This window comes from Callithrix jacchus, chromosome 5 (assembly GCF_049354715.1).
Source record: "Callithrix jacchus isolate 240 chromosome 5, calJac240_pri, whole genome shotgun sequence".
Classification (NCBI taxonomy): Eukaryota; Metazoa; Chordata; class Mammalia; order Primates; family Cebidae; genus Callithrix; species Callithrix jacchus.
Genome location: NC_133506.1, coordinates 52257299 through 52285294, shown reverse-complemented (window position 1 = coordinate 52285294; position 27996 = coordinate 52257299). Strand labels below are relative to the sequence as shown.

General features: G+C 49.5%; 1 protein-coding gene across 3 annotated transcripts; it reads right to left on the bottom strand.

Moving 5' to 3' along the window:
• Positions 1-8787: 8787 nt before the first annotated feature.
• TFAP2C (transcription factor AP-2 gamma) lies at positions 8788-23256 on the bottom strand. Of its 3 annotated transcripts, none has more exons than XM_078375494.1 (7): positions 23142-23256; positions 16680-17165; positions 16515-16566; positions 14790-15006; positions 14109-14227; positions 11301-11445; positions 8788-10347 (listed from the first exon to the last, which is right to left on the bottom strand). In XM_078375494.1, the coding sequence occupies exons 1-7, from the start codon at positions 23160-23162 to the stop codon at positions 10059-10061; spliced, it is 1329 nt and encodes a 442-aa protein (XP_078231620.1). In that variant the 5' UTR covers positions 23163-23256; the 3' UTR covers positions 8788-10058. The 3 variants fall into 3 exon arrangements, with proteins under 3 accessions (XP_078231620.1, XP_002747749.3, XP_078231619.1); XM_002747703.5 differs by lacking the exon at positions 23142-23256 and adding an exon at positions 18751-19044; XM_078375493.1 differs by lacking the exon at positions 23142-23256 and adding an exon at positions 18751-19044 and having other exon boundaries at positions 8788-10230.
• Positions 23257-27996: the final 4740 nt, after the last annotated feature.

The window sequence follows — 27996 nt, the reverse complement described above, 5'->3', positions numbered from 1 at the left end:
GGGTGGCAGAGGGAGGCCCTGTCTCAAAAAGGGGGGGAAAAAAAGGCAGGGTGTAGTGGCTTACCTGTAATCTCAGCACTTGGGAGGCCGAGGCAGGTGGATCATTGAGGTCAGGAGTTCTAGACCAGCCTGGCCAACCTGGTAAAACCCCATCTCTACTAAAAATACAAAAAGTAGCTGGGCATGATGGTGGGCACCTGTAATCCCAGCTACTCAGGAGGTTGAGACAGGAGAATCACTTGGACCTAGGAGGTGGAGGTTGCAGTGAGCCAAGATTGTACCACTACACTCCAGCTTGGGTGACAGAGACACAAAAAAAAAGAAAAAAAGAAAGCAAGCACATGTCTACACAGAGAGGCACACAGGAATTCTCAGCAGCTGTATTTGTAAAAGACAATTGGAGACAACCCAAATGTCTATCAACTGGGGATTAGATAAACAAAGTGTGGCATAGCTGTACAACGGGGCAGTGCTCGCCAATACAAAGAACAAACTTCAGATGCAAGCAACAGCATGGAGAGGCTCCACTGCCCTGTGCTGAGTGAAAGCAGCCAGACAGAATAAAAAGAATGCATACTGCACGCTTCTATTTATGTACATTCTGGAAATGCAAACGAATCTAACGTGGCAGGAAGCAGGTTAGGAGTTGGCTCGGGGTAGAGTTGTGAGGAGGGGTGGAAGGGAAGGCTGATACAAGAACACAAGGGAACCAGGTTTGGGGGCAATGGGTATGTCCATTATGTTAACTGTGCTGATGGTTTCACAGAACACTAAATTGTGGCTGGGCGTGATTGCTCACACCTGTAATCCCAGCACTTGGGGAGGCCAGGGTGGGAGGATCCCTTGAGCTCAAGAGTTTGAGACCAACCTGGGCAAAACAGGGAGATAACACCTCTACAAAAAAAAATCAACTAGCCAGGTGTAGTCTCAGGAGGCTGAAGCAGGAGGATTACTTGAGCCCGAGAGGTCAAGACTGCAGTGAGCTGTGACCACATCACAAAATGCCATTCTGAGTGCTGCAGTGAGACTCCGTCTCAAAACAAGACAAAATGTATACTTTTTTTTTTAAAGACAGAGTCTCGCTCTGTCACCCAGGCTGGCATGCAGTGGTGCGATCTCAGCTCACTGCAACATCCGCCTCTCAGGTTCCAGTGCCTCAGCCTCCTGAGTAGCTGGGATTACAGGCGCTCACCACCACATCCAGCTAATGTTTGTATTATTAGTAGAGACGGGGTTTCACCATCTTGGCCAGGCTGTTCTTGAACTCCTGACCTCGTTATCTACCCACCTCAGCCTTCCAAAGTGCTGAGATTACAGAGGTGAGCCACTGCACCCAGCCTTTTTTGAGACGAAGTCTTGCTCTGTTGCCCAGGCTAGAGTGCAGTGGTGCGATCTTGGGTCACCACAACCCCTGCCTCCTGGATTTAAGCGATTCCCCTTCCTCAGCCTCCTGAGAAGCTGGAATTACAGGCACGCACCACCACACCCGGATAATTTTGTATTTTTAGTAGATACGGGATTTCACCATGTTGGCCAGGCTAGTCTCGAACTATTGACCTCAGGTGATCTACCCGCCTTGGCCTCCCAAAGCGCTGGGATTATAGGCATGAGCTGCTGTGCCTGGCCTCTTTTTTAAATTTTTTATTTTTAGAGATAGTCTTGCTCTGTTGCCCAGGCTAGAGTACAGTGGGGTGATCATAACTCACTGCAGCCTCCAACTCCTGGGCTGAAGTGATCCTTCCACTTCAGCTCCTGAGTAGCTGGGGCTACAGTAGTCATGCCCCATCACACACAACTAATTATTTCTTCTTTTTTTTGAGACATGGTCTTGCTCTGTCGCCCAGACTGGAGTCTAGTGACATGATCTCAGCTCACTGCAATCTCCACCTCCTGGGTTCAAGCAATCCTCCTGCCTCAGTCTCCTGAGTAGCTGGGATTACAGGCGTTCACCACCACACCCAGCTCATTTTTCTATTTTTGGTAGAGATGGGGTTTCCCCATGTTGCTTGGGCTGGTGTTCAACCCTGGGCTCAGGTGACCCCCTCACCTCAGCCCCCCAAGTGCTGGGATAACAGGCGTGAGCCACTGCACTCAGCCTGGCTAATTTTTTAAAAAATATTTTTCTTTTAGCACACTGGTTAGGTGGACAAAGAAAACAAACAAATAAATAAAAATACCTTTTTCTTAGAGACTGGTCTTGTGTAGAAAGAGTGGATGGATGAGCAAGGGACTGACAATGGGCCAACTGGAAGGAAGAATGTCCACGGAGGGTGCAGTTAATAAGCACGACAAATGAAAGCATCTCCTCTGTACTGTCCGTATCATTGTGTCATGTATACAGTGCACATCACATAAATAACATCTCTCAGTGTATGTATATATAGTATATGACATATACAGTACATATCACTATGTATACAATACACATCACTACAGATCAGGTTTACAACATAACCCACTAAAGTGCCACAATGCCTAGCAGATAGTAAACCCTTAATAAATCAAACCTATTATTACTACGTTTCTTGGGGGGTTTTATTAAGAGTCTTGTTCTTTTGCTCAGGCTGGAGGGCAGTGGTGCGATCTCGATTCACTGCAACCTCCACCTTCCGGATTCAAGTGATTCTCCTGCTTCAGCCTCCCAACTAGCTGGGACTGACTACAGGGACCTGCCTCCACACTCGGCTAATTTTTTGTATTTCAGTAGAGACACAGTGTCTACACATTGCCCAGGCTGGTCTTGAACTCCCAAGCTCAGGCAATCTGCTCGCCTCTGCCTCCCAAAGTGCTAGAATTACAGGTGTAAGCCACCGCGCCTGCCATTACCAACTTTTTTAAAGCTCATAAAATGATTTTTAAAAATACATTAAGTAAAAAAGCATAGTGTAGGCCAGACACGGTGTCTCATGCCTTTAATCCCAGCACTTTGGGAGGCTATGAGCTCAGGAGTTCAAGAACAGCCTGGGCAACATCTCTACAAAAAATAAAGCAGTTAGCACCTGCCCAAGTCCCAGCTTCTGAGTCCCAGATTCTCAGGAGGCTGAGGTCCGAGGATCATTTGAGCCTTGTAGGCAGAGGTTGTAGTGAGCAGACTGCACCACTGCATGCCAGTCTGGGCAACAGAGCAAGACCCTGTCTCAAAAAAAAAAAAAAAAGTGTAAAATGAATACAATACGCTACCATTTGTGAAAAAAAAGAAAAGAAAAACATGTTGTTACCTTTCCCTAAAATGTCTCTGAGAAGACTCAAGGAACCAAAAACAGTGGTTGCCTCTGGAGAACAAGCTAGGACATAGGGGCAGTGGCCAGAGGAAGACTTCTCACTGCTTCCTTGTGAGTTTAAAGCCCTGAGAACACATCTACAATTTTTACTTTTTATTTATTTTAGAGACAGGGTCAATCTCTGTCACATAAGCTGGAATGCAGTGGCATGATCATAACCCACTATAACTTCAAACGCCCAGGCTCAAGCCATCCTCCCACCTCAGCCTCCGAAGTAGCTGGCACTATAGGCAAGTACCACCATACCTAGCTAATTTTTTTATTTTTTGTAAAGACGGGGTCTTGTTATGTTGCCCTGGCTGGTCTCAAACTCCTAGGCTCAAGCAAGGAGACTTCAACTCCACCTCAGCCTCCCAAAGTGCTGGGATTACAGGTGTAAGCCGCCATGTCCAGCCAGTAATACCTACAATTTTTTTTCCAAAAAATAAAAACAAAACTGTTGACATGTAGTAAATTCTCTGTCGATGGAAGCTATTATGGTATGATGATAATGATGACGACTTATCACTATTGTTACCTCAAATCCTCATCTTCCCTAAGGAAGCAGGTTCCTTAACGACCACGAGCCACATGGAGTGTGAATCTTGATGTGCAGGACCTAGTCTAACAGCTGATCCCCATGTCACAGTGGCCACAAACATCCCATCACATCAAATACTGAGGGAAAGATTTGTCCCTGGGAGAGAACTATCAAAGACAGCACAGGAAGATGGCAAGAAATAGCTCTCCTTCCTTCCCCCTGCAGCCAGAGGTACCAGGACATGGAATACCCACTTCCTCCTTTTAGCATCTTTCTTTTTTTGTTTTTAGATGGAGTTTCACTTGTCACCCAGGCTGGAGTGCAGTGGCGCAATCTCCACTCACCGCAAACTCAGCCTCCCGGATTCAAGCGATTCTCCTGCCTCAGCCTCCCAAGTAGCCGGGATTACAGGTGTGCACCACCATGCCTGGCTAATTTTCTTATTTTTAGTAGAGATGGGGTTTTAGCATGTTGGCCAGGCATGTCTTGAACTCCTGACCTCAGGTGATCTGTCCGCCTTGGCCTCCCAAAGTGCTGGGATTACCGGCGTGAGCCGCTGAGCCCGGCCTCTTATTATCTTCTCATATGAACGCAAGTCTTACTGGATAAAACCTATGCTACTCCAGTATGACCTAGTCTTAATTACCTTCACCAATCCTATTTCCAAATAAGGTCACACTCTGAGGTACTGGGAATTAGGATTTGAACAAATCTTTTGGGGACACCATTCAACCCACAGCAACTATGGAGTCCCAAGTGCTTTCCAGCCTCAACAAGGGCCAGATGCCAACGTGTCCTCTTCAACTTACCCACGTTCACATTCTCTTTGGGAGGGTCACTCCTGAAGGCCAAGTGCTTCCTGGAATGTTGAGAAGCCACAGTAACACTTCATATGTCTTACACACGTGCACGTGCACACACACACACACACACACACACACACAGATTTGACCTTGTAAACATTCCTTGGACAGGACCCTGGAATTATGCCTTTCAATTCTTTGTTTTCCACACTTTCCTTCTACCCATTTCTCCCATCTAGATGTTATCCAAAAGAAGCCAAGAAATTACAGTGTTTATGTCTGTGCCAAAAATAATTGAGCATTCCATGAAACTATGGGCTCTAATGTAAGAGTTGTTTTTTTAAAAGCCTAAGGTCAAGTTTGTTTCTGCAGAAGATCATGTTCCATGCTACTAGTGCACAGCGACTTTCAAGCTATGATCTGCGTTGCATCAATATGGACCTTGGGCATGATGGCAGTCTGTATTGGCAAATCTGGGAGGGGTTCGGTTTTGATGGCTCCAGGCGTCATCAAGCCTCCCAGGGTGGTGACCTGCAGATTTCAGAAAAGCAAATGAGAACTGTCAACTAGAAGAGAAACCCAAAGTATACTGAGATCTAAAAAAAGGTAAGTCAACAATTACCATTATCAGCTAGGCACAGTGGCTCACACCTGTAATTCCAACACTTCGGGAGGCCAAGGAGGGCAGACCACCTGAGGTCAGGAGTTTGAGACTGGCCTGACCAATATGGTGAAACCCTGTCTCTACTAAAAATACAAAAATTAGCTGGGCATGGCAGCCCATGTCTGTAATCCCAGCTATTTGGGAGGCTGAGGTATGAGAATCACTTGAACCCGGGAGGCGGAGGTTGCAGTGAGCTCAGATTGTGCCATTGCACTCCAGCTTGGGCAACAAAGGTGAAACTTTTTCTTGGAAAGAAAAAAAAAACAAACATTACTACTATCATCCAAGAAGAGCAAGATCTACTCCTGGGATGAGCATATCCAAGCATCGCAGCATTAAAATGCCAAGAGCAAGCCTTCCTTTTATCTCCAACCAAGGGGAAAACTCATACTGCCCATTGAGTTCAACTGGCCAGGGAAGACTTTGTTAAGGGTCCCGGCTACACTCCATCATCACCTGTCAAACTCGAGAAAAAGAATCTCAGGGCTGTCCTTCCCCTTTGTGGCAGTAGCAGCTACTTCCAAGGTCTTTACCTACTTGTTAAGGAAGGCAAATTAGGCTGGGCACAGTGGCTCACGCCTATAATCCCAGCACTTTGGGAGGCTGAGGCGGGTGGATCACAAGGTCAAGAAATCGAGACCATCCTGGTCAACATGGTGAAACCCCGTCTCTACTAAAAATATAAAAATTAGCTGGGCATAGTGGCACACGCCTGTAGTCCCAGCTACTCGGGAGGCTGAGGCAGGAGAATTGCTTGAACCCAGGAGGTGGAGGTTGCGGTGAGCCGAGATCACGCCATTGCACTCCAGTCTGGGTAACAAGAGCGAAACTCCATCTCAAAAAAAAAAAAAAAAAGGAAGGCAAATTAAACTGTCACTTCATGATACCCCCCCTACCAACCTGCAAAGAAAAAAACTGAAAAATACTCAGAAGTCGTCAGAAGTAACAGCAACCTCCTTAGTAACACACAGCAACTAACATTTCCCCAGAAACTTAGATGGGCTCCAGAAACCCAACCACTGCCAAGTCATCAGAAGTTTCTCTTTGTTTCTCACCCACCCATGACCCTACCTTGTTTTGTCTTTTAACATTCAAATATAGGAACCTTAGGTCTCAGAGCTTACCCTGACACTAGACCCCAAGAAATAAAAGAATGACGGCCATTATATGGAATCATTTCAAATGAGAAACAGACCAGTCATCCTTTTTCTAACCCACAACTTAAATTGTGCACACATGGAAGATAAGACAATCAAGAACTGCTATTGAAAACACCCATGCCTGTAATCCCAGCGGATCACAAGGCGGAGAGATTGAGACCATCTTGGCCAACATGGTGAAACCCCATCTTTAAAAAAAAAAAAAAAGAAAGAAAGAAAAGAAAACACCCTTACCAGGTGTGGTGGCTCATTCCTGTAATCTCAGCACTTTTGGGAGGCTGAAGCAGGTAGATCACCTGAGGTCAGGAGTTCAAGACCAGCCTGGCCAACATGGTAAAACCCCATCTCTACTAAAAATACAAAAATTAGCTGGGCATGGCAACTCACACCTGTGGCAGCTGAGGCAGGAAAATCACTTGAACCCAGGAGGCGGAGGTTGCAGTGAGGTGGAGATTGCACCACTCCAGCCTGCGTAACAGAGCAAGACTCCCTATCAAAACAAAACCCAAAAAAAAAAAAAAAAGGAGAAAAAAACACCCTCTCTGCCCCATAGGTGCCCTATCTGCAGGACCCGAGGGCACCTTCCAAGTGCCAGGTATCCAGATAGCCAAGTATCCGGTCAACACATGGGTAATCCTGCCGACAGTCTCTCCCATCAGTGGAATTCTAGGCAGCAAATACCTTCAGACACCTGATGGGGTTTCTTTCAGTGCAACCAGGAAAAAGGAAAAAAAGGGAAGCATTTCTTCTTCTGTCAGAGGGCCAAGACATCAGTGGTACCATGTGCCTTCAGCCAGTGTGCCACAGAAGCACAGGGCAGTGGGAAAGGGAAGGTGGTCCTCGATAACATGGGGCTTGAAACAAAACCCACCCTGGGCCACGAGAAGCGAGGGTGTGCCAACCTAATGCCAAAGAGCACAGAACCCTTCTTTTACAAGTAAGCAAGAGCATCAGGGAAAATCCGCAAGGGAGCTAATGTTAATAGGATCCTCTTGAGGGGAACTGATTTTTGGCCACAGCATCAGCTCAGGTGTTGGGAAGAAAAACTCATCACGGTGCACCAGACCCAAGGAGCTGAGTGCAGTCCCAAGACTCCCAGTGGGGATGAGGAGAAAGAAGAACCATGAAAGTAAGAAGCACTGCTTGTGACTCACTTCAGTCCTTGGTTGACTTTGGAGCATTTCCAGAACGTTGTCTGCGTTGCAACTCAGCACAGCTCCTACAAAAGCCAGACTCTAGTCCAAAAGCAAGTTCAGATACTGATAACACAACAGCCCTTTTTCCTTCAGCCCTTTGCCCCCATAACTTCCTCTGAACACTCAACATTTCAAGCCTTGATTGGGAAATAACCGTCAACCTAAGATCTCTTTTCACTGCTCTAAAGCAAAGCAATTGTGATCTTGTCATGTCAACCAGATAAATCCAACTTAATGGGAATGTTTAGTGGCCAAGGATGAGGTGCCAAGAGCAAAGTATTGGGTTGGCAGAGTTTAAGCTACTTAATAACATCCAATGCCAACGTTAAGTCAGGAATCCCTGGGCATTTGGTAGAGAATTATGAATTAAGGATTATAAAACTGGCATTGAAGCAAGGGGCTTAGCCAGTGGGGAAAATCCTACTGCTCCCACTTCGCTTTGAAGCCAGGCCACACATGGCAAACTATAAACACATCACTTCCTGGAGGAGATGCCAGGCCGCTTCAACTTGAGATCAAGTACCCCAGTGTGCATCATAAACATCCAGCAAGAAAACCTCTGCCAGACTCCTCAGCACAAAGACCCAATCTCCGATTTACCCTGCAGGCAGATGAAACCAAGAGGATGGCTTGGGTGGATGAGCACGCCTTCGTTTCCAAAGAGAATTGAGGTGAATTGAAAACACTGACATGCTACACTTCCACTGCTGGCACTGGACTGAATGCCAAACCCTCCTAAGAAACTCCTGCCCAGAGAACACACATAATCACTTGACTTCCATTCTTGACCCTCATACAGTATGCGGACCACGGTATGCCAGTGTGCCTGTTCTCAACAGAGTAACCTTCCATGAGATACTGTTCCCAAACACTGGCCCTCAAGTCAACAAATTGTCCCTCACACATTTCCCCAATATCTCTGGGATGGGGATGATGATTCTATCTGCAGCTGAGACGCACTGATGACAGCGTGTACGACCTGGCGTAGCTGAACAGTCTCACTCCGAAGAGAAAATGAAATATCAATTTCTTCCCCAACAGCACTCAAAACGTGCCTGCTCAGGCTATTAACTAAGCCACAGTCAAGCCGTAAATCAGCTCTGCCCTAATTCCATTCACCTTAGAGACTTAAAAAAAAAACACAAGCTATAACCAGACTTTCACAGATTCTAATGAGAATACTTTTATTGTACACATATCATACACACAATTATTTGGGGAACATTTACAGGCCGAGTTCAGTTCCGAATCTCGTTTCATCCACACACACCGTACTGCACACTCACCTTAGGAGCAGCCCAACAGGAATGAGACACAAAGTTATTGCTTTCTGATCAGAGAGCTTCAATTAAATACTCTTCCAAGCCAAGAACAGAGCCCAGCATCCTCTTAATTCTCAATACCCTGTATATATATATATATATGAATAAAACCTTACGGTGCTTTAGAGATTACCCCATCACCATTCAAAGTTAATATTAAAATTGGATCCCATGTCTCAAAAAAGTTGTAAGAAGTGCACCAGTATTTACAGACCCCATTAAATTATGCATAAATAAAATCTGTACACTCAACACACTTTTTCTTAAAATACAGAACCTCCACGGGACTTGGGGGGACAGGCAGCAACAAATTGCTTCGTGCCTACCCTTTTCAAGTTTACTGGAAACATCTGAAATAAATATGCAAATAAAGCTTCAGTACCTTAAAGGAACATGTCGTTTCAAAGAGCCTCCCATTTGAAGAGTTAACCTTCAAAGTTTTTTTTTTTTTTTTTAAAGGACAGGGAAGAAAGTCATCAGCAGGGTTGGTTTCTACAAGTTTCCTAAAACCCGAAGGCCCCCTTTGAACACGGGGTTTAGAGTGTGTCAAATACCACCTATTAATTAGTTGCTAAGCAGGTAGACCCTCTGCCTCCTACCAGAGGACTTGATCTCCAAAGAAGCTAGATACACACTTTTCTTTTTTTCAAGGTAAATATTTAGCAGACACAAAAACCAGCCATTACCTTAAAAAAAAGGTATTGTTGATCTGTTGATCTACAGCACATCAATTTGACATTTCAATGGCTAAGTGTGTGGGTCTGTTAGCCCAGGCAATGTATTTAAAAGATTCTAAAACTTGTAGCACCACTTTCAGAGAAGGAAAGAATGGGGTTCAAAAAAAATAAAAGCTTAATGAATAAAGAGCCAGTACTTGTCACCTTCTGATAATAGGTCCAAAGTTAGGAGATAGCTCAGCGCTAGAGAAAGAACTAAGAAATCCAGGAGCAGGGGTGATCGCTGCCGATCCGGAACCAGTGGAGGCCCTTTAAATAGCAGGGTAGGTAACAAACTCTTCCCCCAGGCCAAGAGGGTTCTCAGTCTGTGCTGTGGAGAAGGATTCTTGCAGTCCTGTTCCTTCCCGACTCTCCGAAGCTTTGTTCGTCCCAATTTTATTTCCTGTGCTTCTCCATTTTCTCCAGGGTTTTGTTAGAATCAGCTGGACTCTGGTCTCCCGGGTTCATGTAGGATTTGTCTATGACAACCAGGGCTTCTTTGATGTAGTTCTGCAGGGCAGACACCGCGGCACAGATGGCCTGGCTGCCAAACCCGTGGGTAATCAGGCTGAAATGAGACAAGCAGTTCTGTATGTTCGTCTCCAAGACTGGGGCGGAGGACCTGCTGGTCCCATTGGGTGTCTGGTCTCGGTTGAGAAGTTCCGTGAATTCTTTACACACTTGCCTGTGAAGACAGTCAATTGACTCCATGAGTTCCATCAAGCTCCTTACAGGTCAACGGCATAGAACCAACTACTCGTGAGGAAGACGCCTGGGAGGCAGGCAGAACTGCTTCAACCAAGGAAGGAGACCTGTAATTCTAATAGCCAACTGCTGCACTTAGGCTCTGCGTTAGGCTGTTTTAAAGCACTATCGTATTTAATCCTCACTGCAATTAGAAAACACGATTAACCTGTTAACTGGCCAAGGTCATCAGGACTGGTAAAAGTGGTGGGGTCTGGATTCCAACCTGTGAGCTTAAGGGACAGTTTACCTTGGTACAAGCTGGTTCCAATAAACAAATTCCATGAGGAACCCAGAGAATGAAGCAACCCCCTGAAACTCTCCCTCTTGACACAGCCTGGTGCATTGCGCTTCTTCTACCCCATTTCCTGGCTTGACTAGTTCTGCTCCATTTACCATGATTTTAAAATCAACTCACTGTTGGTTTCTATGAGAAAATCCACAGCTGCATTAAGTCCTTTTTGAGACAGTTAATTTGCCCGCATCTCCTACAAATCCACCCTCATCTTCACATTTTAAAGACAAAAGTCTTGCTATCAGGAGGTAGAAGGCACACAATCTCTCTTTACGGGATGTGACAGAACAAATCGGGCTTTCAACACATTTTTGAAAGATATGCAAACACAATCATGAAAGGGCAGCTCAACTATTTTGAGCTAAAGAACTAAGCAATTCCAAAGTCCTCATGGCTGAGTCATGCACTCTTCTAAATCACACAAAAAGTTAATGTATTTGACTTTGTAAAAGAAGCTTCCTTGCCATTTTCTTTTGCTACGCCCCAATTTATTTCAAGAATATTTCTTTGTTGAGCCATCGGGACTGCGGAGGGGGAATCCTCTGAACCTCAAGGTCTGGAGCATTGAGTCATCATCAAATTCAAGTTCAGATACTTACTGGGCCGCCAGGAGCATGTTCTTCCTAGTCGCCATTTCATTTCGTCCTCCCAGATGAGGCCTGGTTAAATATTCTGCCACTGGTTTACTAGGAAATTCGGCTTCACAGACGTAGGCAAAGTCCCTAGCCAAATGAACGGCTTCCCCTAGAATAATCAGCAAGAGGTTTTTAGGATGGCTGTGATCAATGAGGCCAAACTGGCCTTTTCCTGTCTTTTTTTTTTTTTTTTTTTTTTTTAAAGTCTCGCTCTGTCACCCAGGCTGGAGTGCAGTGGCACAATCTCACTGCAACCTTCACCACCAGGATTCAAGCAATTCTCCTGCCTCAGCCTCCCGAATAGCTGGGATTATAGGCATGCACCACCATGCCCAGCTAATTCTTGTGTTTTTAGTAGATACAGGGTTTTGCCATATTGGCCAGGCCAGTCTTGAACTCCTGGTCTCAAGAGATGACTCACACTAGCAATTACAGGCATGAGCCACTGCACACGCTCCCCTTTACCTCTCTTTCTAGCATTCATTGTCTATCAGTCACATTGCAGGCAAGAATGAAACCATATACAGGGCAGACAACTCATCTCGGAAGCAGAACTTTCTAGGGATTCTCAGTAGGTTCTCCACCCCTAGAACAGAGGGTGGAGAGCACACCATGTGAGCAACAAAGACCCTGAAACTTTTTTTTTTGGAGACGGAGTTTTTGCTCTTGTTACCCAGGCTGAAGTGCTATAGTGTGATCTCGGCTCACCGCAACCTCCGCCTCCTGGGTTCAGGCAATTAATTCTTGTGCCTCAGCCTCCCGAGTAGCTGGGATTACAGGCACGCGCCACTATGCCCAGCTAATTTTTTGTATTTTTAGTAGAGACAGAATTTCATCATGTTGACCTGGATGGTCTCGATCTTTTGACCTCGTGATCCACCAGCCTCGGCCTCCCAAAGTGCTGGGATTACAGGCTTTAGCCACGGCACCCAGCCAAGACCCTGAAACTTTAAACTGCACAGTCAAGTCAGCCCTCTGTATCTGTGCGTTCCGAATCTGTATTCATCCAACCTCAGATTGAAAATATTTGGGGGGGAAAAATGAATGGTAGGGTCTGTACTGAACATATACAGACTTTTGTGATTATTCCCTGAGCGATACAATATAGCAACTATTTACATAGGATTTACACAGTATTAGGCATTAGGAGTAAGTGATGCAGAGATGATTTAAACTACAGCAAAGGACGTACGTAGATTATATGCAAACGTGACATTTTAAACCTCCTCAGGTTTTGCTGTGGGTCCTGCAACCAATGCCCCATGGATGCGGAGATGAGTAAACTTGAAAAATGTTGACCAGTCCACTGCTCAACAGATAATCAAACATATCCACGTTTTCTCTTTATATTAAGTAGCATCGTTTGAGGGAAGTAGGAAAATGTAAGGGCTATAAACATGTTTGACCGAAGCAAACTGGTCACTTCTCTACAAAACAGAGACAACTATCTGACACCTTACTTTCTCCTTACCTTCTTTTTAATAGTGCCCTCTTAAGAGAAGGGGGCGGGATCTCCAGAATGTTTCTTTTAAAAATGACAGAAGGGGTGTGTTTCCTAACTACCAACTTGGAGCACCCTTCCCCTGTCTGAGTCAGTGGAAGAGCAGAGGGAAACAACCAGCGGAGTTTTCTCCCACCTTGGAGGTGCCCTTCCCCGGCTCCAGGGTGCAGGACCGGCAAGCTTTGCAAAAACCCAGATGGTAGAGGGGCCCCCCGGGTTGACTGAAGCAGCCTTGGAGAGCTATTATTCTGGAACACACTTTCTTATTCAATCACCCTGCCTGGCTACCAAGAAACCCCAGCAGAACCATGATTCTCCAGGCAGGCCAGCTGTTCTGACAGGCAGCTCCTTTCTCCTGCCCTGACCCCCAAAGGCACTCGTAAAAGGTAGAGCAGGGACTCTGCCAAGTCTCTTTGAGCATGGCAATCACGCCATCAGAGCAAGGAAATTAAGTCTTCAAAAGAGGGTACTGCTATGGGAAGCCCGCTTCTCCTTGGCCTCGCCTGCCCATACATAGTGAGCGCCCTAAGCCTTTCTCAGTGCCCAACTCTTCCTGGGAGCAGTAACAACATGCTTTGTTTTGTTTTTAAAAATTTATTTTACTTTCCCTTCAGCTCCTTTTAAAGGTTGTATTGCATTCTTGGCTACTGTCCAGGCTGGAGCAAAAGGGCCCCCCATTCAAGAAACTGAAATGCCATGTCCTACTATCTCAGGATTGGGGAGAGGAACTTGTGTATGGGCCAGGGGTTCCATTACTTTTTTCTTTGGATGGGAGTAAAGAAAAGAATTGTGAATCTGGCCAGTCGTATTGTATACAAGAGGTTTTCTTCACTGACCACAATCCCCAGCTACAAAATAACCACAGCCACAAAAACCAGAAGCGGTCCTTCTGCTCACCAATAAGTAACCAGATTTTATTCAAAGTGTACCAAATGATCAACTGTTATCTTTCAAAAACGGGTTCATTAACAGGACATGCTGACACCCCTAGGGTGTGCTTTCTTAGGTTAGGAAAACTAACCAGTTTCTCTCCAACATTGATTCTCTGGGGAACACAGAAGAGCCTACCTGAGCAGCCAGATATTTAAATGTTAACTTTTTCAGTAAGATTACTGTAATTCATTGCAATAAACTTAGAAGACAATTCCAATTGCTTTCATCTCTACTCACAACCAAGTTTTAAGAGTTGTTTTCCAGCTTTTCTACAAGAGGTATTAAAGACACAGGCACAAATTAAAAACATTACAAACTCAAAACAAAACCCCACTGACCTTCTACTAAGGATGTCAGGAGAGTCACATGGGCGGCTTTCCGTCTCCCGGCCGGAAGATTCAGCCCAATCTTGTCCAACTTCTCCCGCAAAGACCGGCCCCCGTTTTTCGATTTGGCTCTAAGAAAAAGAAAAATTGGCTACTCTCAAAAAAACCACACTTTAAAAATTAATTCTAAAATCCTAAAGTGCTGCTGTCAAAGCTGAAATCTGCCAGACTGTCTACATCACGTGAACCTTAATGAAAAGTGATAGCAGGATACTCTTTTAATTAATCCCCGTAAGATACAAAATCAATCTTTCCTAGCATCAAACTTTGTATCATAAACATTTCAAATTGTACAGGGGCAGATACATTTTCACTTATGAAACCGCAGCATCCTCACAAAAACTCCCTGGGGAACAAACCCACGGTGCTCCCCACCTTCCCTCAATACAGATGCTATCACTTCATACGTGGGGATCAAATTCTAACCAGATGAGAATTTGTGAGTGCTGTTTTATCACTTCCTCCTCCATTTGGCACTTTCTAAAACAGAAGAAATATACTAAAAACTCTAAGCCAATTAGAATTCAGTGTTAGGCATAAAGTCACATAAATGTTAAAAATACCTCCTGGACCTCTGATACATGTCACCTTCAACAACCCAACCCACCATGCCCGGAATTGTTCCCCAAGTACCTTCTGAGAACACCTCCCAGTAATGAGGCATTTAAGCATTCGGGCGGGGACAATCGCCTCTGCACTTCAGCCACTGTCACTTTGTATTTAGAAGTAGAGCTGAGGAGAGACAATCTTCCAGGGACTGAGCAGAAGACCTCAGTGGGGTTCATTACAGCCCCAACCAGCTCCTTCTGACAGGGGAGGTTCAGAGGGTTCTTGGTCATGGAAATGGGACCTGTGAATGAAGGTCAGAGCTGGCAGTTACAAGAGCTGTCTCTGAGCAAGAGAGACCTTTTCAAAAACACTAACCAAAGCTGAATAGACAACCATTGTTGCACACCCTGATCAACTGCAGGCACACTGTTTTTGTTTGAAACAGTCTCTCTTCTCCGTCACTCAGGCTGGAGTGCGGTGGTGCTATCTCAGCTCACTGCAGCATCTGCCTGCGGGCTCAAGTGATTCTCCTGCCTCAGCCTCCCAAATAGCTGGGATTACAGGCACCCACCACTATGCCCAGCTAGTTTTTGTATTTTTACTAGAGACAGGGTTTCACCATGTTGGCCAGGCTGCTCTCAAACTCCTGACTTCAAGTGATCTGCCTGCCTTGGCCTCCCAAAGTGTTAGTATTACAGGTGTGAGCCACCATGCCAAGCCATGGCTTTTTAAAATGACTTCCTAAAAAAGCCCCCCTACTTCAGAGACAAATCCAATCTGAAATTCACAACTTAACACCTTGGGAAGTTAATTAGTCAAGATCCCAAGCTTCCAGGGTTTTTCTTTCCTTTTTTTTTCCCTAGCCCCTGCTGAAATCTATTTAAATTAGAACATTTGTTTTCAGAAGACTGCTTCAATACTAAAAAAAAGGGTGAGATTTTCCCCACTCAAGAACAACCAAATCATAGGACTCATACAGATTCTTGGCCAAAACTTTGCAATGCAACCGATCACAGTAAATTTAATCATACAAACGAACACTTTCTAAGTTTACCAAAAATTTTTAGTCTTTTCCGAGTTTTTCTTTAAAATTTTTTCCACCTAATCTATATTTAAGCAGTTCAAGTAACAGACTGTAACTACCTTCAATTTAGGACCAGTCCATTTCCCAAAACAGTAAAAATGGTAATCCTGTCAGTAAGTAACTTAATTTCATAAACCACTCACTCACCAAGTAATCCAATTTTCCAAATCCCTTTCTCCCCCATCCTGAAAACCCTCATTCTGACAGCTCACTCACGCTAAGCTCTGTTCTTTTAGAGCTATTTATTTGGTAGGCCAAATAGCTTCAGAACTTTTCTTGCAGGTCAGAATTAAGGATGTCTTCCATACACGTGTTTGAAATCAAAAATAAAATCACAACTTAACCATTACAATTGTTATAGAACCAACCATTCAACCAAGGTGTGACTGTGATTTTTGTTGTTGTTGTTGCTTTTCAAATTAAATCAGTGTTCACTCACTCTGGAAGACTTTCTCTCACACTGTGAAATACACACTGGAATTCAAGAAGTAATATTTTTCCAAGAAAAAAACTAGGCAGTAACAAATCCGGAAATTAAGAGAAACCTAAGAGGCTGGAGGGAAATCCCCTCTTCTTACTCCTGAAATTTAGCCTCCAAGAATCCCCTCCAGTCCCTTCTACCACTAATGTCCCACGTTGGCCACCAAATACCCCCAAACTTGCCAGTCAATTTCTCAAGCCCCGACCGTGGGACCAGAGGAAGACGATGCCATCTGGCTACTTACCTTTGCGAATGACTGACTGATCGTGCAACAGCAGGTGCTGGTCGTCAACATTCTGGGGGAGAAAGGACAAAATTCCCTTTAAGTTCGGAGGAGCCTAGAGGGGTGCGGGGTGGGGGCAGATGGCCGTAGGGAGAACAGGTCCGGGGAGGAGCAGGCGGCGCTCACCTGCACCTCGTCCATCTGGTGGGCCATGTCGTGGAGCCCCAGGTTTTCGGCCAGGCCCGCGGCATCCAGGGCGTGCGCATGGGGCAGCAGCAGGTCGGAGCGGCGGTAGGCATCCCTGCGGGCGCTCACCGCACCCGCCTCCAGCCCGGAGAGGTGGGGCAGGAGGCCGGCCGGTCGCCCGTGGTGCGAGGGCAGCCCCGCTCCCTCCTGGCTCTGGCGGCCGGGCCAGGCCTGCTGCTGGCTGCCGGTGGGCGCCGGCTGGTGCAGGGGGTTGATGGCGGCGGCGTACGCTTCCCCCAGGTGCGAGTAGGGGTCGGCCGACTGCGAGTAGGCCAGCTGCTGGTAGGGAGGGGGAAAGTAGGGTGGCGGCTGGTATTCGGCGACTCCAGTGTGGGAGAGGGGCGGCGCGGGGCTGTAGAGGTGCTGTCCCGCGGAGGAGAGGTGGGGTATTCGCGGGTTCCCATTGCTGCTCCCGTCGTGACGATCCTGGAGAAAAATAAAAATGAAAATAAAACAGGAGACCTCGTTAGTCCGAAACCCCGCTACTGCGAACTGGCGGGCGTCGCTTGGCTGCGCTGTGCGCCCCAGGGGACCAACGCCACCCGGCCCCGCGAAGGTTGCCCAGGGTCAGAAGGTAGCCGGGGGCAATGCGCCCCGAGGATTTCGTTGTAAGCAGGGTGCGCGGAGGGAGGAGAGGTAATGAAACACCTGGGGAAACGAGTTCTCAAAGCCGGGCGGCAAAGGTCTGGGCGCTGCTCGGAAGCCCGAGGCGCTCGGATACCCCAAGCCCGAACCCTGGGTCTCTGGACAGAAAAGGTCAGGGACTGAGCGCTGGTGGCTGGACGCCCGCTGCAAAGCGCTCTCCCTGAGCCCGCCCATAGCGCAGGAGCTGCCGGAGGTGGCGGCGCGGCGGACGCGGAGGTAGCGCGCCGCGCTGGAAGTGCGCACCTCCCCCGCCCCAGGGACCCTCCCTTCCACGCCCTCCGGACAAAGACCTCCGGGCGGGCGGCGCTCGCAGTCAGGGCCCGCCACCCCGCGCCGCCCTGGGGAGTGGAGAGGGAGCGTGCGCGCAGAGCGACCCTTCCTGCCGGCAGGGCCCAGCCGAGGGGAGTAAGAAGTGGGGCGCCCTGCATGGTCACGGGCAGTGTTCTCGCACATCGGGGTGCAGAGGGGGCATGAAGGACCCTGGAAATTGGGCAGCCTTGCCCGCGCACGTCCCCTAGCCCCTGGGCGGCCCCACTTAGTTTCTAAAGGATGCGTCCCCATCTGCCCAGGGGTCTCGGGGAGCCGGGAACCTGCAGGAACATGGCGCTGTCGCCTCCTGGCGGAAGCGCCCGGGCCTGCGGGCTGGGGCAGCCCCTCCAGGCCCCGGAGGCGCCGTGAACTCCCGCAAGTCCGTGGCCCGGGCTCCGCGCTCCCAAGCTCCGGAGCTCGCCTCGCGCCGCCTGCGTCTTCTTCCTCTTCCCGCTCGCCGCCTCTCCCTCCCACTCTCCGAAACTCTAGCTCAACCTGTCCGACAGGCTGGAGCACTCGCGAGCGCTTACGGCCGCAGCTGGCCTAGGGCCCCCCCACAAACTCCCCAGCCCCCACTTCTTTTGAAAGCCAAACTTCGGTTGTTTTCGTGCTTCCCCGAGGAGTTAGCGGGGCAGGTGACCAGCCGGCCTTGGAGGAGTGTCCGCCAAGGTGTCGCTGGCCGGTAGCCTCATCTGACCCCTTTGGACAGAGGCTTCGTGCGTAAAAGCCACGTCTGAGGGTTGCAGACAGGGCGCTTTTCCGAGAAAACGGGAAGCAGGGCTGTTTGCTGCTTAAGAAAGCGCCAGGTAAGCTGTGTGGGTGGGATCTGCCATTCTCTTTCCAGGCCTAGTTCCCGAGGGGAGGCCACTTCGGAAAAGGCCCTACACAGGACAGGGGCCCCGCAGAAATGGACTAAGAAGGGGTCCAGAGAAGTGGATCCTGTCCAACCGAGAGGCCAGGGCTCCTGTGCCCTCGTCCCCGGCCTCGGTCCAGCGGCCCCCCTGCCTCCCCGACTGTCCTCGGCGGGGCGGGGCTGCACCCCTGCGCCCCAGCTCACCTCACAGTCCTCTTCGTACTTGACATTATCTGTTATTTTCCACAACATGGCGTCCGACGTCCCCCAAAACAGTCGCCAGTTAAATCCAGGCTCCCCCCAGCCCCCGAGCGGTAAATCCAAAATCGGGGTCACGGTGGCCAGGCGTCTGCCGCCGCCCCCGCCGCGCGCGGGCCTTGCTGTCCGGGTCACTGGACGCGCATCGGCGGCTCTGCCAGCGTAGATGCTACTGGCGCCGCGGGTGTAGAGACCGCTGCCGTGGACCGGGAAAACCGCGCCCGAATCTTCTGTCCCGGCAATAGCCAGGGGACCGGAGCGCCTTAATGAGTAGGAAATTATCATAACTCCTCCCCGGGGGCTGGCGCGGAGGCCCCGGCGCCGGGCGGAGCTGCCCCCAGCCAGTCCCAGCCTAGCTCCGCCCCGCACCCGGGGCCTGGCGCGGCGCCGAGCCCCACGCGGCGAGGGGCAAGGAGCGGAGTCAGTGGGCGGTGCCTCGTTGACAGCCGAAGACTTGCGAGGCCTGGGTGCCCCCACGCGCCTTCCTTCAGTCACCTCCACGGTACGCACACCTGAGATTGGCAGAGCTGGGGGGATGCAAATACTGAAACCCACCCCTCTTTCGCCTAAACTGCCTTGAACCCCGTCTTCCAAGACAGTCGCCTGGACTTAAGAAACTGCCCATTTGGGGAGCGACTCAACAACCGAGATTTCTCTCCTAAAAACACATCCTATCCCACCTACCCCACCGAGACTTAAGGCTTGAGCTGGGATCATGCAGCTGGAGCCCCAACCCGCCACGAGTCTCCCGGTTCCCTCCTTTGGCACAGCGCGGTCCTGGCTCCCGGCCGGGAGGAAGAAGAAAGGGACTCCTCGGGAGTCTGCCCCAAGGGCCGCAGAGGCAGCAGACGGTTCTATCAACCCAGGAGTCGCCGACAGCGGCGTCTTGTCGCTGTCTCCCGAAGCGGCATCTCCGGCGGCTGGTTGAGGCCGGGCGGGGGTGGGGGGTAGACTGCGCTCCCTGGACCAGCCCAGCGGCCCTGCCCTGCCCTGCCCCGCGGAGCACCGGCTTGGCAGCTGCCTCGGGCGTGCCGGTCATTCAGAAGCCTCTACTTACCCCGGGAAAGAACTGCCGGGCAGGAATAAAACCCTAGTGCCACGGGTAAGGTGGGGGTGAGGAGGTGCAGGAAGTGGGGAGAGAGCACTCAGAGAGCCCTCGACTGGAGAGGTAGACACCCAGATTCCACAGGTGGAGGCAGAAAACGAAACTTCCTTCCACACAAACGCTGCTTCCCTCTCCCCTTCATTACTTGCCACCCATACTTGAAAGAAAAGTGCAACACTAATTTTTAAAATTTAGACTAACGAAGTTCTCTGGCCCAGTTATTATGCAGCAACTCACTTCCATTGTAAGGGGAACATCGCTAATTCTCGAGGACATATTTTGTTGTGACGCCCAAAATCCAGCTCCCTGGGCTGGATTTAAACATTCCGAGGGTGTTAGAGGAGGAAACTATTTCGATTTGATACTGAATACGATTTTGCAATCATCAATGCGTATCAGTACGGTGCCCGCACCTGGAGTGGGCTGACTCTCCCGTCCACAGAATGGTGGCAATCCACTGCCTCGCTGTTCCTTCTCGGGTTCGTTTGAACTTTAGCATTTACTTTCCCCCGGCCTTAGATAGCAGCCAAATGCGAGGTGATTTTCCGACCAGATGCGAGAACAAAATCGAAGTTGAAACCACTGAAACTCTTCGGCCACGCGTGTCTGCGGGGCTTTGCACTAAGGACAACAGTGCATAAAATACACACAGGATGATCCTGACACTTCGGTCCCAAAACTGGCGTCTGGGGTAAAATAGTTACCGCAGAAGCAGCGCTCCTGATATTAACGGCGGGAGAGGGAGACACCTGCCAGAACCGAAAGTCAAAACCAGACCCCCGGGCCCCGGTCCAAGAAGATGAGGTCCTAGGCTCGCCAGAGGAAGGCTGCGGCGCCTCCTTTGGGAGCCTGGGACTCCCTGACGGATGCCGCTGGGCTCTCCGGCATTCTAAGGCCTTCTAGCCCTCAGTTTTATTCTCTGACCTGGTCTGAGGTGAAGCTTGAACAAGTTGTCTCCTCTGTGCTGGCAACTTTACCCCTAGCACGCTGGGGCCTGGAATGGGCAAGAAGGGGCTCATCCTTCATCCCAGGCCCTGGCTCTTCTTTCCCGCAGCAACACTCGCCAAAGCCGCTCGAAGGAACTGAGATGCCTCCCCGTCAGCGAGCGTCTACGCAGGAGGCGAAGGGAGCTGATGGGCATCGAGGGCTCGCGCAGCGCCATTCCCTGGCTCCAAAGAACCCAGAGGATCCGAAACCGCTTGGCAAAGGCCATTCATTCCCAAGAAGCTTCCCTGATCCCGGGCGCTTCCCCAGTCTCCAATGGATAAGCGCGCTCGAATAGGAGCGCAACCTCCGCGCTCTCTGTACGGAAGGCGACTAGAACAAATCTGCAATCTTCTCGGCACGGAAGACCCTTCCCGAATACACAGACTCTCGGCTTCAGGACCGGCACCCAGCCACGCGCGCGCCCTTGTCAGGGTGGCGGAAGCCTCAACTCTTCTTTTCAATTTTTCTGCTCAACTGAGAGCAGAGAACCGATGACTCCAGCGTCCGACACAGCCTCCCTCCAATGTCCCCGCCCCTTATCCACGTTTAGACGCGGACCGCGTGGCCGCACTCAAGACAGCGGGCGTTGGCGCAAGGGGACCCCCTCGGGAACCCTGGAGGCCTCGCAGCCGCCTGGAGAGGGGGTTGGATTGTCGGGGCCTCCCCTCTATCGCCCCCTAGGTAGTCTAAACTCAGACTCTCTGGAAGCCCTAGACCCACGCCCTTAAGAAATCACGGAAAGAGGCGACCAGGCATCTGCAAAGACAGGAGCGCCCCGACAGCGCTCTGCTTCCAAAGAGGCGCGGGCCGGCTTTGGAAAACAGGGCTCCCAGCCCCAGGCCTGAGTCATCTGCCGCCCCTGCCCCCACCCCAGATCGAAGGCGGCGGCCAGGCGGGTAGAGCTGGATTCGGGCAGATCTGCGACTTCTCTTCCCACCCCAGGGAGGGGGCGCCCGAGCAGAAGGTGGAGGCGCCGGGACAGAAGGTGGAGGCCTCCGAGAGCCTTCGCAGACTCTGCGCCACGCGCCGGGCGTTTGTCCCGCCCCTCGGGACAACGTGAGCGCCGGTAGGGACCTCAGTAAATGGCACATCCGCCAGGAACAAGCAGGGTGGAAAGGCCGGGGCTTGCAGCAAATCCAGGAGGAGGGGGCATTCGCGCCCGCCACGCTCCCTTCCCGGCACTGGCACCCACTGGACCGACACGCGGCGTCAAAGGGCACCCAGAACTGTCCAAGTCCTGTAAGGGGCACGCCCTGGGGCACCACAGGCATCAAGTCGCAGCCACTCCAAAGTAATTACAAAAATGATCGTCGTAAACAACAGATTTTTTAATAGTGCGTAAAGCGGCCGCCGCAGGCAGACGTCTCTGGTCTCAGTCCGACCAGGCGCGGTTTACCTTCTTTGCGCTTCGCGTCAGGCCGCGTGCTCTTCCTTTAGAAGCTTTTGAGCTTTTACCCCTTCCTTGCAAACAACTCCTTTTTTTCAAACAGACAAAGTGAGGCGCGGAGCCGAGGGGCTCACAGGTTCCCAGGCTTCCGAGGAGGGCCCATGTCCACGTCAGTCCCGGAGCTCACTGGCACAGCGCTCGCCCAATGGAGAATTCGTGGACACAGTCTCTAACCTGACAGCCACCTGCCCCATTCTACAGCAGGCAAAAGTGAATTTTTAGTCGCCCAACTACCTGAAAGCCGCAAAGGTGCCTAGGGTTTAAGGCCACCTTCTTATCGGTTCTAGGGTACCCGTTAGAGACAGGCCTGAATCTCTCCTGCGTTGCCCCGGGAAACCCCCGCCCTCCGGAGGCCTCCAGCGCTTGGCCCCGGGATGGTAGACTCCTGTCACCTCTCCACTAACATCCCCGAGGCCATCCATGCGCACCCTAACTGCTCCAAGCGCAGGCCGGAGGACTAAGGCAGGAGCCTCGGGTCCCCGGAGGCCTTCTCCGCTCCGTGCCCGAGGTCACCATACACTTCCAGGCCGGCTGAGCCCGGAGGCATTAACTCTCAGATCTTGGTCGCCGCCAGGCGTGGAGCAGACCAATGTCGCCAGACGCTGCGCGAACTAGTCCTCCTGCGCCAGTACTGAGGGACAGGCAGCCGGAGCAGCGCCCAGGAGCCACCCTGCACGCCCCGGGCGCCCGTCTCACCCAGCGCCACCCTTCGCCCTTTGCAGAGTCCTCCCGCAGCCTCTACTGGCTGCCAGCCATAGGAGTCGCATCTGCCCTCCACCCAGACACCTCTTTTCTCACCCGTAGGAACTGGAAACTCATGATGTTCTTAAACCTTCTGTGAGTTGAGGCTTTTAAGAGTAGGAGCGTCGCAGAAAAAGAGTTCCCCAGGGGCCGAGTCGTGTGCGGTAAAAACATGCTTCCAGCGTTTATTTAATTAACGGGAGGGGGAGGGGAGGGGAGGGGAGGAGAGGGGGAGGGGGGAAATTCACAGCCAAAACGAGCTATCGCGATTGGAAGACAGACAGGAAAGATCTCGGTTACTCCTCCCCTGACCTCCTTCCCTTAGAAACGATAAACTCTCCATTTGAAAAGGGTGTACCCTAGGGTCTTCAATTATCTTTACATATGTATATGACAAGAGGTACGTAGGACTCCTTCCGTCAGAAATTATTTTAAATGTAGCCCACGTCTTACTGGTAAGGGATGTTTTTTATCCAAGGCCAGCACTACCAACATTTCTGGGAATTCTCATTCCTCGTGTCACATCACAGATTTCTGGGTTCCACTGAACTTGAACCGGGGGCAGTGAATTCTTGGGGTAGGGGAAGAAAGGGAGTGGGGTTTGAGATCTTCCTTAAGTGTCAGACAGATTTGTTTGCACATCACATGTTAATTTGCCTTAAGGAAAGGAGCAAAGTATATGGGAGCGGGGGAGGGAGGGAGGGAGGGAGGGAGGGAGGAAGGAAGGAAGGAAGGAAGGAAGGAAGGAGAAGCAAAAAGTAAATACAGAAGGAAGGGAGGAAGGAACAAGGGAAGGGAAGTAGGAAGGAGGGAAGGGAGAGAGGGAGAGAGGGAGGAAAGAAGCAAAAACTAAGAGCCGAGTAAAACACAATGAGAAGACTGTAAACAGAGATAAATGCTGATTGTTGACTGTACCATCAATATAAACATCATGGGACCCACTGGCCAGGCAGTAGAAATCAGACTCACACAAAAGCTGCTTCTCGTCTTCTGAGTTCTTGCTGGTTTTCACACAAAACCGGCCCAGGCAACGCAAACAGCTTCCTTCCAAGAGAGGTGAGTTGAAAATGTATCCAAGATTCCTCTACATACGCCTTAGAAGAGAGAAAATAGAAAAGAAGAAAGAAAAATGCAGCAAGCAGATTTCCACCCACCTCCTGGTAACCTCTCCCAGACTTTCCCAGTGCCCCAGTAGCCTTCAGAGGCAGTGTTTTGAATGCACAAAGAGGCTGGGTGTGGTGGCTCACACCTGTAATCCTAGCACTTTAGGAGGCCAAGGTGGGTGGATTACCTGATGTCGGGCGTTCAAGACCAGGCTGACCAACATGGTGAAACCCTGTCTCTAACAAAATACAAAAAATAAGCAGGGTACAATGGTGTGTGCCTGTAATCTCAGCTACTCTGGAGGCTGACGCAGGATAATCGCTTGAACCTAGGAGTCAGAGGTTGCAGTGAGCCAAGATCACACCATTACACTCCAGCCTGGGCGACAGAGGAAGACTTCGTCTCAAAAAAAAAAAAAAAAAAAAAAAATGCACAAAGAGATTTTTATGATAGAGAATCCATAGAATGAAATGTGGATTTTAAACCAGGCACGGTGGCTCACGCCTGTAATCCCAGCACTTTGGGAGGCCAAGGAGGGTGGATTACTTGAGGTCCAGGAGGTGAAGGTTGCAGTGAGCCAAGATCGTGCCATTGCACTCCAATCTGGGCAACAGCCAAACTCTGCCTCAAATAAATAAATAAATTAAATGTGCTTTTTTTTTTTGAGACGAATTTTACTCTTGTCACCTAGGCTAGATTGAGGTGGTGCAGTCTTCACTCACTGCAACCTCCGCTTCCCATGTTCAGGCAATTCTCATGCCTCAGCCTCCCAGGTAGCTGGGATTACAGGCACTCGCTACCACACCACACCCGGCTAATTTTTGTATTGTTAGTAGAGACAGGGTTTCACCATGTTGGCCAGGCTGGTCTCGAACTCCTGACCTCAAAGTGATTCACCCACCTTGGCTTCCCCAAGTGCTGGGATTACACCTTGTCCTGTCATGATACATGAGGATGAAAAATTGGCACGGGGACAAGGTTCCAACCTCCCCAGGGTCCCTTTCCTCTAGATGACACCCACTGGCAGGGTCTGCAAGGCAGCTGGAGCAGGACCCCATTGGGACAGGTCCTTCTCCTTTGCCCACTTTTTTAAGTCCCATGAGCCAGGCTGCAGTATCTTCATTTTCCCTCCCTCATCTTCCTCATGTGGCACACAAACGTGGGCTTCCCTAGACCCAGTGCCAAGCTCCTGAGTCCTGCATGTAAGGATTCATTTTAGTGGAGCTGAGGGCACAAAAACAACAGCAATGCGATAAAGGCCAAAATGTCACCATGGCAACCCAGGGATCCAGAGGGGACCCTAGCCAGCAAAAATCAACACCAAATTAAAACCAGAAACTCAAAGACAGAAAAAATATTATTCCTTTAGATCTACTCTATATACTCTGTAGTATAAAATAAATATCAATCTCCAAGCCCTTTTCAGTACCAGACACACCAACCAAAATATTTTAGAGACCTAATACATATACATATTTCTTCCCCTTCACTAAATAAAATCTATTTTTTTCTTTTCTGAGATGGAATCTTGCTCTGTTGCCTAGGCTGGAGTGGTGCACTAGCATGATCTCGGCTTCACTGCATCCTCCTCCTCACAGGTTCAAGAGATTCTCCTGTCTCAGCCTCCTGAGTAGCTGGGACTACAGGCACCCACCACCACGCCTAGCTAATTTTTGGAGTTTTTTTTTTTTTTTTTTTTGAGACAGAGTTTCGCTCTTGTTACCCAGACTGGAGTGCAATGGCACGATCTCGGCTCACCGCAACCTCCACCTTCTGGGTTCAAGCAATTCTCCTGCCTCAGCCTCCTGAGTAGCGGGGACTACAGGCACGCACCACAATGCCCAGCTAATTTTTGTATTTTTAGTAGAGACGGGGTTTCACAGTGTTAGCCAAGATGGTATCAATCTCCTAACCTTGTGATTCCCCCTTCCTCAGCCTCCCAAAGTGCTGGGACTGCAGGAGTGAGCCACTGCGCCCGGTAATAAAATCTTTTTTTCAATTATTTTTAGTTTTAGTTTTGAGACAGAGTTTCGCTCTTGTTGCCCAGGCTGGAGTGCAATGGCAAGATCTCAGCTCACTGCAACCTCTGCCTCCCGGGCTCAAACCATCCTCCAGCTTCAGCCTCCCGAGTAGCTGGGATTACAGGTGCCTGCCACCATGCCTGGCCAATTTTTTGTATTTTTAGTAGAGATGGGGTTTCACCATGTTGGCCAGGCTGGTCTTGAACTCCTGACCTCAAGTGATCCACTCACCTTGGTCTACTAAAGTGCTGGGATTACAGGTGTGAGCCACTGCACCCAGCCCACTGAAACCAGTAATTGGAAATGTTTTAAACCAGCGTTTCCTTTTCTTAAGAAACTAAGCTGGGTGCGATGGCTCATGCCCATAATCCCAGCACTTTGGGAGGCCGAGGTGGGTGGATCCCGAGGTCAAGAGATCGAGACCATCCTTGCCAACATGGTGAAACCCCATCTCTACTAAAAACACAAAATTAGCTGGGTGTGGTGATGCATGCCTATAATCCAAGCTACTCAGGAGGCTGAGACAGGAGATCGCTTGAACCTAGGAGGTGAAATTTGCAGTGACCTGGGCAACAAGAGCAAAACTCTGTCTCAAATTAAAAAAAAAAAAAAAAAATTCTGCACTTAGCCTGGGCAACATGGCAAAACCCCATTTCAACAAAAAAAAAATGCAAAAATGAGCTGGATGTGGTGGAATGTGCCTGCGGTCCCAGCTACTTGGGAGGCTGAGGTGGGAAGATCACTTGACCCCAGGAGGTTGAGGCTGCAGTGAGCCGTGACTGTGACACTGCACTCCAGCCTGGGTGACAGAGTGAGACCCTGTCTCAAAAAAAAAAAAGAAAAGAAAAGAAAAAAAGAATCCTACACTTAGCACAAAGCAGTGGCTCTCAAAGTAAGGTCTCAGACCAAGAGCATCCCGTGGGAACTTGTTAGAACTCCCAATTCTCAGGCCCCACCCCAGACCCCTTGGAATCAGATGGTCTGTGTGTGGGTGGAGCCCAGCAACCCTGCCTGGACCAGCTCTCCAGGTGATTTCAGAAAACACTGAGTCTGAGACCCACTGGCATAAATGATTCCTACGAAAACAAGGTTAACGTTATTTCTTCTCTTACTCATATGTAAGGCTTTGAAACTGTGTCCACTCAATCAATCCTGCATGTTCCAAAATCATAACTGGATAGATTAGGATTTTTTTTTTTTGAGTTGGAGTCTGTGCGCAAGCTGGAGTGCAGTGGTGCGATCTCGGCTCACAGCAACCTCCACCTCCCGGGTTTAAGCGATTCTCCCACCTCAGCCTCCCAAGTAGCTGGGACTACAGGCGTGTGCCACCACGTCCAGCTACTTTTTTTTTGTATTTTTTTTTTTTTTTAGTAGAGACAGGATTTCACTGTATTAGTCTCAATCTTCTAACCTCGTGATCTGCCTGCCTCAGCCTCCCAAAGTGCTGGGATTACAGGCATGAGCCACCATGCCCAGGCTGATTAGGGATTTCTTTATCCTTCACTGTGGTTCAAGTCTGTGAACCCTTTTTGGACTGAAGGATGTTCTTTAATCTTATCACAAAGTAGCCTTTTAAACAACCAGTTTACCCGACTCAATACCATTCATTTAGACCTTGACTTTGTTTTAAAGAAACAGTTTGCAGTTAGGTGTGGCGGCTCACACCTGTAATCCCAGCACTTGGGGAGGCCAAGGCGGGTGAATCACTTGAGGTCAGGAGTTCAAGACCAGTCTGGCCTATATGGTAAAATCCCATCTCCACTAAAAACACAAAACTTAGCCAGGTG